At 58.6% G+C, this 10,396-nt stretch overlaps 2 protein-coding genes across 2 annotated transcripts in view; both read right to left on the bottom strand.

Moving 5' to 3' along the window:
• SHISA4 (shisa family member 4) overlaps positions 1 to 4,297 on the bottom strand; it is a 7,301-nt gene extending 3,004 nt beyond the window's left edge. Inside the window, exons 1-3 of the mRNA XM_040263768.1 lie at positions 4,171 to 4,297; positions 3,979 to 4,041; positions 2,034 to 2,284 (exon numbers count right to left, since the gene is read on the bottom strand). Coding sequence (XP_040119702.1) covers positions 2,034 to 2,284; positions 3,979 to 4,041; positions 4,171 to 4,297 — 441 coding nt within the window. The remainder of the gene's footprint in view (positions 1 to 2,033; positions 2,285 to 3,978; positions 4,042 to 4,170) is intronic.
• Positions 4,298 to 9,297: 5,000 nt separating this feature from the next.
• IPO9 (importin 9) overlaps positions 9,298 to 10,396 on the bottom strand; it is a gene marked incomplete at its 5' end in the record, with an annotated part of 43,895 nt that continues 42,796 nt past the window's right edge. The window contains one exon of the mRNA XM_040263767.1: positions 9,298 to 10,156. Coding sequence (XP_040119701.1) covers positions 10,046 to 10,156 — 111 coding nt within the window. The remainder of the gene's footprint in view (positions 10,157 to 10,396) is intronic.

The raw sequence follows: 10,396 nt of genomic DNA, 5'->3' as shown, positions 1-10,396 counted from the left end.
GCCTCCTGGCCCTCGGCCCGCTCGCTGCCTCGCCCGTCGGCGTCCCCGCCCCCAGAAGCCCTGCTCCTGGTGCCAGTTCCGAGCACTCAGGCGCAGGGGCCACCCCTGACGCAGGACCTCCTCTGCCCAGCGTCCCGCAGGACGTCCTCCGGCGGCGGCGGCGGCGGGGAGGAGAGTGGGGGGCCGGGAGTCACCCCGCCCCCACCCCAGAACACAGGCGCCCATTGAGAGGCCGCTGAGAGCAGCTTTGTCCCTGCGGGCCCGCAGACTTGGACCCTGCCAGCTGCGCTGGCTCCCTGGGTGCCCCTTCCCCCTCCGAGTGGCCGGCGCTGGCGTGCGCCAGCCTAGGGCCTCCCAGTACGGATGGCAGGCCGCGGGGGCCACCTGGGCCGGATTCCAGTGGAAACCCCTTCCTTCACAGAGCGACCCCACAGCGAGCCTGCGGCAGTGCAGAGCATAGGCGGCCCTCCGGGGGTCATAGTCTCCTTGCCAGTTTGCCGGTGGCTGTGCCGCTGCTCTGGGGGCGCCTGACCAAGAACATGCAGGGCGTCAGCCAGGGAGAGAACCCAAGGCCCCCTTAGCCCCTCTGTGTGCAGCCCTCAGGGTGCTCGGACAGGCCCCTCCGTTGGGGCTCCCCAGAACCCCATGAGCTAAATCAAGCTCACTGGTGTAATCAGTTCATTTTATGGACATAAGCTGGGACTCGGGAGTTCAAGGATTTGTTCAGGTAATAGAACCCGTAAGTGGGAGAGGCACTCTCAATCCAAGTGGCTTCACCTGCTGAGTGGGTGAAGGTGTCTGCAGACGGTATATCCTGTAACAGTTAATGTCGAAAATATACAAAGAACTCAGACAACTCAAAAAAAAAAAAAAAAAACCCACAGAAGACTTGACATTTTCCCAAAGAAGACACATAGATGGACAACAGCCGCGTGGAAGATGCTTGGCATCAGGAAACATCAGGGAAATGCTTCCGAACTACAATGAGGAGCCACCGCACACCATCAGAACGACTGTCCTCAAAGAGACAGCGACAGCTTTACCGTGAGGGTGCAGAGAAAAGGTTTGTGCCCTGGAGCGTCGTCAGTGGGGTGTGGATCGGTGGGCACGGCGACAGGACGGAGGTGACAGAGCCCTCTCCCACTTCGGCAAATCCCACTCCTGGGCGTTCACCTAAAGCAAACTCACTAGTTTTGAAAGACATTTCGAAAGACATATGCACGCTTCCACTCACTGCGGCGTTATTCACAATAGTCAAGATATGGAAGCAAGTGTCTATCAACAGATGAATGGGTAAAGAGTGTACGGGTACACAGTGGACTGCTGCAAAGCCATAAAGCGGCTTCCGTAGTGGTCCAGTTGTCTAGATTCTGTGCTCCCAAAGCAGGAGGCCCGGGTTAGAGCCCTACTCAGGGAACTAGGTCCCATGCGCTGCAACCAACTAACTAAATATTTTTTAAAAAGAATGAAATGTTGCCATTTCCAACAGCAGGCTGGACCTGGAGGGTATTATCCTACCTTAAACAAGTCAGAGAAAAACCAGTAGTGTATGATATCACACATGTGGAATCTAAAAAAACAAAATCAGTAAAACCCAAATGAGCAAACATGAGGCAGAAATAGGGCTGCAGATAGAGACGCAGCAGGTGGGGAGCTGAGGAGAGGGCGCCGGGCGGAGCCGCGCAACACACTGAGCAGGAGGCTGTGGTGTGCACCCTCAGCATAACGAACGCGGCGGCAGGTCGCATAGAGAAGTTGGCAGCACGGCCAGGTCTGGGGCTCCCTGGTGCTCAGGGGTAAGGAGTCCACCTGCCAGTGCTGGAGACACAGTTCAATTCCCAATCTGGGAAGATCCCACATGCAGCAGAGCAACCAAGCCCATGCACCAGCTGCTGAGCCCTGGAGCCCACGCTCTGGACAAGAGGATCCGCCGCAGTGAGAGGCTGAGCCCGACAACTAGCGCAAAGCCCCACTCTCCCCAACCAGAAAAACGTCTGCACAGCAACGACGACCCAGCATAGCCAAAAATAAACCTTAGACAGAACGAAGTCTCGAGTGCCCATCACCAGGATCCACCGGTCCCGGCGCTCCCACCCCCAGCAGCAGATGGCGAGTGTCTCCAACACTGAGGCGTGGAGGCCCAGCAGGACCTGAACAGGCTGGGGAGGGTGGCGGGGGCAGGTGCGGCCCGGTCTTGCCCCGCGGGTGCTGGCGGCCCCCAGGAGAGCAGAGGCCAGGAGAGGGTCCGCTCCTGCCCAGGACGTGGCTGCTCGTCTGATGGGGGCTGGGGGGAGCAGACGTCTGTCCTGACAAAGGACAGAGCCGTAAATGCCGCAGAGATGGACGGATGGAGAGCCCCCGGCTCCCCACACCCGGTGGAGTGTCCGCTTGTCGAGCGCAGGGACCGCGTGGCCCTGCGCTCCTTGCGGTCCCCAGCCCTCACTGCAGGGGCTCGACGGGCAGATGGAGGGCTGTCTCTTCCTGCCTCGCGCCCACCTGAGCCCAGAGCCCATCTGACGGGGATCCTTTCCAGCATCCCTTCTCTCTGCGCCTTAGGTTCCTCTTTCCTTAGGAAACAAAACCTCAAGTCTTTCCTATTAAAATGAAACAAAGCAAAGCAAAACAAAACCACCTGTTTCCTAACCCACCTCCCTTTCTAGCTGTGTCTCTGCTTTTCACCCTTTTTTCTCCACCTAGTTCTCTTTGAAACTTACACGTCTGGTTCCAGCTCACTAGGACAGCAGTGATTTTCTGATTGCAAAATTCTAGGAAAACTTTTCAGCGCAGATGATGGGAGGTGATCGGACAGAGGGGAGAACAGGCGGGGGCCAGGGGGTGGGTTGCTCCTCAGCCCAGGGGGCTGGAGCCTGCCCCTGCGCCTGCATGCTGAGCCGGGCCCTGGGCTGGGGGAGAGGAAGGGGGAGGCTAAGGCAGGAAGGCTGGGGACTGGGGAGGGGGTTGTACACGCCTGCAGGCCTGGAGGGGATTCCCTGCACCTTCTGCGGGCAGACACACAGCACATCCTTGCCTCCCCGAGCGGGTCTCCCGGCCCCAGGGGTGGCCAGGCCATCCCTGGACCAGAGGGGATGGGGCATGGAGGGAGGTGACACCGGCGATTCCGCAGATGAGCGTGTCCCAGCATATCGAGGGCAACGGCGCTGGAAGAACTTAATTTGCTCCGTTCTCAGGCTGGGGTTCGGAGTTGGACTTCTGTGACTTCAAAGCCCAAGCCGGTCCACTCGTCCTTCTGCCTCTCGCGGATCAGGTCTGAACTGCTCTGAGCCGGGCCTGGTGTGTGGGGCACATCCGTGGGCAGGCCTCGGGGTGGGAAGCTGGGCCAGCAGGAGCGGGAAGAGCGGGACCGTGACCCAGTTTGGGCCTGGCCTGGGGCTTCAGCTGCAGAGTCTGCTGAGTCATCCCGCGGCCAGGCTGAGTGGCCGGCTGGGCCTCCTCCCACCCGCCTGACGCGCCTCTCCAGGTCAGGGCAGGCCGAATGGCATCCCCGGGGCCTCCCTTGCCTCCCGGGGCCCTGGGCCCTGGGGCTTCCACTTTCCCTCTTCAGGAGAGCCCCGTGGACACCCCCCCCCCCCCCCCCCCGCCCCGCGGACCTCTGTCCACCCAGCTCCTGCAGAGAGAACTGCATGCTTTTGTCCGATGTAGTCTCATTGTACTGAAGGGACAGGTGCTCACTAGCCCAGAATAAACACACGTTCCTCCTTCATCAGGAGGCTCTCCTGTGTCCAGCGTGACTTGTGCTTGCTGTGGACAGAAGGCTGTCCCTGGCTCAGTCCTTGGGGGTGGGGGGCGTGGAGGCAGCCTGGCAGGAAGGGCACCGAGTGCCAGGTGTCTCTGCGGGGCCTGGGGGGTCTGGGCTGAACCCAGCAGCCTCAGGCCGCAGTGGGGCAGCCACTGGCCGGTCCTGGGGGCCGCCCGCCAGCGGGGCTTGGCTGGGGGAGCCAGGTCACCTTCAGGTGGCACCTTCCTGGGTCTGTGGCCAGGCCAGCTGGGCAGGGTGGGGGCCGATGAGCGCTATTTTGGGAACTGAGGGGAAGAGACGAAGGAGGCTGTTTGCAGCTCTTCTGTCTGCCCACTCCCTCTCCTGGGAGGTTTGTGGACACGGGCGTCCGCCCACACTGACCCTTCCCACCAAGCTCTATTTTCAGTCGAGACCCGAGTGAGCCCTCTGCAAGGCAGGGATGGTAGTTGTCCTTGTGAGGTCGGCCGTGTAGGCGCACTGGGGGCTCGGCTCATCACCGCCCCATGCCACCGGGCACGAGGCAGCCACGTCGGAGTCCATGGCCCCGGCGCACGGCTCCCCAGGACAGACTGGTCACGCCTGCTCGCCCTACGTGGCCCCGGGGATGGAGAGCCGGGCCGGGATGCGGGGGGTGGGTGCCTGCTCGGAACCTCCGGCCGAGGCAGAGGAGACCCGCCCTGTGGGCTGGAGAGGGCCCCTCGGGACTCAGCTTCTGAACTTGTAAGTGCAGGGGGTTCAGTTGGACCCCCAGCAACTGCAGGTCAGCCGGCTGGGGGGCTCTGGTCCTCTCTCTGCATGTTCATTTGGAAAAGATTTGCGGGAAGGCCCTGACGGGTCCTTGGTGGACCGGCTTCCTGCCCAGCGGGTGAGCCCAAGGTCAGGAAGGGGAGCTAGGCTGAGGAGGGACGAGGTCACAAGTCCAGGGGGCAAGAACCGCCACGCCTCTTTCCCTTCCGTCGTCTTAGGTCAGTCTCTCCTCCCGGCTGGCGAGCAGTCCGGCCGTGGTCCCTCCAGCTTGCTCCTCTGCCTGCCGGGGTCACACGGTCTCAGGACCTGACACAGTGCACTCGGGGGTGGGCTCTGTTGGGGGCTTGGGGGCCTGCACATCCAGCAGCCTCAGTTTGTGCGACCCAGGCACAGGGACCCACCAGGGAGCCCTGGTGTCCGGCTAGTGTTGGGTCCCCAGACTTCTGTCCCCTTCCTTCTGGGAGCCCTCTTCCTTCTCTCTCCCTCCCTCGCTTCCCCTAAGACCCTGGACCTAACCTCAGTTCACTCGGGGTTTTAACCTAGCATCCAGAAGCAGGTTATCCTCAAAGAGTTCTGCTTTTCCCCTGCAAAAGCAACTAAGGCAAGGGAATGCAAAGAACTCGGCCAAGTTCCTGGAACAAGTGGAGGGGCAAAAACCTAGTGAAAGCAGGTTAACACAACTGAGCGCGCAGACCCCCTGGAAAAGCTCCGCTCATCACGGGGAAGGCAGGTGGGACTCTGGAGTCACCCCCGCAAAGGCTCCCCAAGGCCCTAATTCGGCAGCAGCAGGTGTGAGGTCAGCTGAGTCACTCTGACCCAGCAAGTCAGGAGGACCACCCCACAGAAGTGGGGCAGCTGGAGGGCAGGGAGAGGACACCCTCCTGGTCTGAGCCTGCGGGCCTGGAGCCAGCCGTCTTCGCCTGCAGCCACAGCCCCGCAGCAGGGCAAGTTCTCAGAGGGGGAGGCAGGATGGGAGGGCGGTGCTTGCAGCCCTGACTGCACCTCTGCGCCTCCAGCTGCAAACGGCGTGGACACAGGCCCCTGCTCTGCACAGCCAGGGCCGGCCCTGGAGCACGGGTCTTCACTGCACAGCTCCGCAGCAACGCAGGCTTTCTCCACCAGCAACTCCAGGGCTACCCCTCCCCTCGCCCCGCGTTGGCTGAACCTCGGATGCAGAGAACATAGGCCCACCTCTAAGTTCTCTGTGGGCTTCTGACTGCCCACAACGCCCCTCACCGTGGTCAAGGGTCCAAGGCAGAGAATCTAGGCGAGGTCACAGGTGACAGCACAGCCCTGGCATCGCGTGCTTCTGACAGGTGGGTGCCGGGGGCCAGCGTGAGGAGCTCCGCCCGTGGCAAAGGTCATGAGCAAGGAGGCTTGGCATACGCAAAGGCGTGATGAAGCCTCAGGAAGCCCCCTGTTCCCGAGCATCTACCCCAAAACCAGAGTCTGTTTTATGCTCTCCCCCATAACCATTTCTCTCAGAGGAGTAAACGTGCAGCTCCAAGGCAATAAACATTCCTGGGCGTGACAAGAGTGTTTCAGCTTAAGACTCCTCTGAAGGTTATCCAGTCCGCCTGTATAGGTTCGTCCAGCCACGTCATTGTTTACAGCCTCCCAATCTGAGAGGCACATGTTTTAGACTTACTAAAGGCAAATTCTTTTGGGGAGTTAGAAATTATTAGTATAGTGGGTTGGTTAGGAATTATATTGGTGAAGGGTTTTTCATTTGTTGTGTATATAATTGCTGCTAATTCCCTGCTCTGGGTGGGACAAGGATGTCTCAGGTCAGACCTCTCTGCTGACAGACTAGCTTGTGTGACAGGATTATCCATACTCCTGCCACTATGCACATGACTGTTTACTACCTCTCAACCATAAACAGCACACAGAGCTTGGAGTATTTTGAAAGTCTAATTAGCATAGGGCTTTTCTCATTGTTGAGTCAATGATTGCTGCCAGGCCTCCATATCCTTAGGCACCTGGGAATATATTAATCAATGTATTTGGAATATAGAAAAGGAAATAGAGTAGTTTTTAAGGTTAGCAATACTAGACTTTTTGAGTTAATGGATTTTCTCTTTTGTAATAGATCACTGTACTTTATTATAAATCCCCATGTCCTTGCCATGTAAAAATGTAACTTTATCACTATCTTAAGACTAGATAGATCTTAAGGGTAACATTGGTGAAAGGATTTTCATTTGTTGGGCTGATGTTTGCTGCTAAATCTCCATGTTCCCTGCCCTTATAATGAATATAACTAGCATATAGGAGAAATAAGCATTAACCTTTAAGCATATAGGAGAAATAAGTATTAACCTTTAAGATTAATCATGTTAACCTTGGGTTAAATAAATTCCTTTCTTGATTGTAACTCACTACACCCTCACCCTACAGGAATGTAACTTTATTTGGAGGGTGGTGCCTGGTTTAAGAAAAAACACCCTTGGAAAAAATAAGTTTTTTGGTTATCAGAAAGAAAGGATCATAAAATGTCAGCAGGTCTCTCATGGCCAGAAGATGATGTAATATCCCTAAGACCTTTTTTTTATACATTTATGTGAAGCACCTGATTTTGATAAAGGTCAGGACTGCTGACCCCCGCGTGACTCTGTATTCATCCCTATGTGTAACAAAAGGTATATAAGCAAACCCCAAAATAAAGGAATTGGGATCAGTTTCCGGAAAGACTGACTCCCCCATGCCGCTTCTTTCTTGCTCCCGTTTCTCTGGCTGAATTCCCATCTGGATTCAGCCTCCTTTTCTCCACTACACTATCTCCTACTACACTCCCCGTTTCTAATCTCTCTCTATATCTGTAATTAAATATGTATTTTTCCAAGGACGATGATGCCATCCCCACCTTCGAATTGCCTGGATCCACCGGGGCTGGATCCTGGCAGGTGGGTGGCTGCAGCCACCTCCCCCACCCGCCCCCCAAGAGAACCGCCTCTGCCCTCCTCTTCTTGGGCAGCAGGCACCCAACCCAGAACTGTTACACCTGGTCAGGGCCCCAGGCCCACTGTGCTGCTTAGCATCCCTGGCTAGACTGGCTCCTGGCGGAAGGGGCCCTGGGCGTGCGAGGGGCTTCATATTTGCTGGAACGCCATGGAGCCAGGAGCTGGCTGTGTGCTCCCATCTCCTTTGTGACCATGGGCCTGCTGGGCGCCTTCCAAGTACAGGCCCCTTTAAACTTCCAGAGCAGAGTCCTGTCTGCCTGAGTCCCCCAACCCTTCGAGCCTCTCTCCTCGTCCTCGACCCGACTTCCTCCCCCTGTGGACGTGCCGTCTCTGCCACGCAGTCCTGGCTGGGCAGCAAGCTGGGACACACGGCTCGGGCCTGCTGAAGGCACAGGAAGGCCAAGGTGGCCCAACAGGGCTCTGGACGCCGAGCCCTGACCCCAGCCTCAGTGTACACGGGGGTTTTGTGGGCCCAGGGACAGTTCCTGCCACACCACCCATTACTGGCACAGGATCGTGCAAGCACGGCTCTCTATGCTCGGGAATCCTGGGAGTCTTCACAGGGACTCATCAACCGGCACCTTTGAGAACCACCTTACACAGAGGTTCTGCCCACGTTTGCTCTGGTAGAGATGCTTGGATTCCAAGTTAACAGCTTTCCCGGGGACTCCCTGTTACCTGAGAACCTGATCCGTGTCCGTCCTTGTCTAGCACTCACTTCTGTAAGTGGCCTCAAACCGTCTTCTGGAAGATAAGGTGTGAAAAGACCCCTCATCGGCCACTTACAAGATGGGGGCTGAGGGCAGAGCGCCCTGGGGCATGCCACAGACCACCTGACGGGCTACTGTGCACTCAGAGGGGGTGCTATGCGCTTGATTTTATCTGGTCTGTCAATAAAATCAGACACTGAGGCCCATCTGGCGTAGCGTGCTCTAGTCACCTTCGTCCTTCACATCAGTCCTTGTGGGCCGGCGCTCTCAGGGCAGAACAGGAGCTGGGCTCTCACGTCCTTTCCGGCTCCCAGTGTGGTCTGTGCCCCCATCCCCTCCTCCCCACCGAGCTCCTGAGGCCCAGCATCCCAGCCACAGACCTTGGTGTCCTGGTCACTCTCCTCCAGGGTCAGGGCGCCTATTTCTCAACTTCTCACCTTGAACCTCCAGTCCCTCTAAGCAGGCAGCGCCGCCCTTCCTACCGGGAAGCTAGTTCTCTTTGGCCAGAGATGGACACGGAGGGGGAGCCAGAGGGTAAGTTCTCATCAGGACCACTGGCCTCCGGGAGGTTTTTTCTACTCCCTGCCGAGTGGATGTAGCCCCTGGACGCTCTTCCTCGTCAACAGAAGGGAAACACATCTGTGCACCTGCCGTAAAGGCGAACGGGAAACAGGAAGGGCCTGCACGTCACGGGCCCTGGGGAGCGCAGCGGGAGAGGCCGGGGCCAGGCTGGCAGCCCCACTGGGAGCCTGCCCCTCTGGCTTCCCACTGTGGGCGCTGGCCAGCAGGCACACCTGAGTCCCGAGGCCCCCGCAGCAGCCCCGGGGCCCTTCCCTGAGAGCTAGTCAACTCCCCTGCTGTGAGACCACCGCCTGAAGGAACACTCCGCAGCTACTCAACACAGAAAGTAGCTGTGTGCCCTGGTGTGGGCACAACCAGAAAAGGGGGCGCAGGGCTACTGGCTCCCTCCCAGACGCTGAGCACACAGCTCCATGTCTAGGAGGCCCTTCCCGGAGGCTCAGCTGCACAGTCTGCGGGGCTGCGCTCGGCACCCCCTCAGCTCGCTGCTCCTCTGAGCGACAGGAGGCAGTGCCGACACCCAAGAGCATGCAGACCGCACTCATCTGTAAAGATCACTTTACTCTCCTAGAAAAATACACATTGCAAATGTGAGGGCCACAACGTCCCCACCTTGGAGGATTCCTGAGGGAGAGGGACAGCCTCAGCGTCGGGCTGTGTGTGGGGTGTGTGTGCGAGAGGCTGTTAAATACGGTGGGGGCAGGTGGGCTTTTAAAAAAATTTGTTTTTCCAATTTTTTTTTTTTTTTCTAAAAAAGGAAAACCAAATTGCCATCTGTCTGGCTAACCTCGTGTGCGTGCATGTACGAGAACAGCATCGGGGAGGGGCTGCATGCAATGAGGCAAAACCAAGACGGCCTCCTTGGACGGGGACTCTCAGGGCTGCAGGAGCAGGGTCCCTGGGGGGCTCCCCTCGGTCCCGAGACCAGTGCATCAGCAGGCGAGGGCAGAAAGCCCACTTCTCTGTGAGGGGAGTTGGAGCGGAACACATCAGACGGCCTGTGAAACACCAGGTCCGCCCTAGAAGACGAACGGTTGTGACTTTCTGTGCTCCAGTGGGGGGCCCACAACCAGGACCGTGATCGCGCCAGGCAGTGTGCTCTGGCCTGGCCGGCAGAGGCCTGGAGCGCAGAGGGGCTCGGGCGGGAGGAGCCGGTGCCCCAGTGCACGCCCAGGGGGCACAGGCCGCCAGACCTCGACCGTCAGCGTCGCCAGAGGCCACTACTGCAGGCTGAGAAGAGAGTCCCGAGGGCAGGAAAGGCTGTGCGCTGGGCACGAGGGGGGGGCCCCTCAGATGCCGATGGTCTGCAGCACCCGCCTTTCACTGTCGTTGAGGTGGCCCGAAAACATCACATAGCAGGGCTGCTGGGCGAACTGGCAGAGGAAGTCTGTGAGGTAAGCCTGGAGGGCGGGGAGGGGACGCCTGAGGGCTGCAGCCACAGCGGCCAGGCTCCGGCCCTCAGGTGGGAGCCCGCACCCCAGGGTCCCCTCTGGCCTCTGCTGAGACTCAATCCAGAGGCAGAGTGCCACAGGCACTTCCCAGGACCACGCCTCACATGCTACCCTGAGAACGTGGCACTCAGTGGACTCTGACAACACAGCTGCAGGAAGCGGGATTCCAAAACTGGGTGAGCCTGAGTG

The sequence above is a fragment of the Oryx dammah genome, unplaced genomic scaffold, assembly GCF_014754425.2.
Source record: "Oryx dammah isolate SB20612 unplaced genomic scaffold, SCBI_Odam_1.1 HiC_scaffold_21, whole genome shotgun sequence".
Lineage (NCBI taxonomy): Eukaryota > Metazoa > Chordata > Mammalia > Artiodactyla > Bovidae > Oryx > Oryx dammah.
This window is presented reverse-complemented; position numbering and strand designations above follow the sequence as displayed.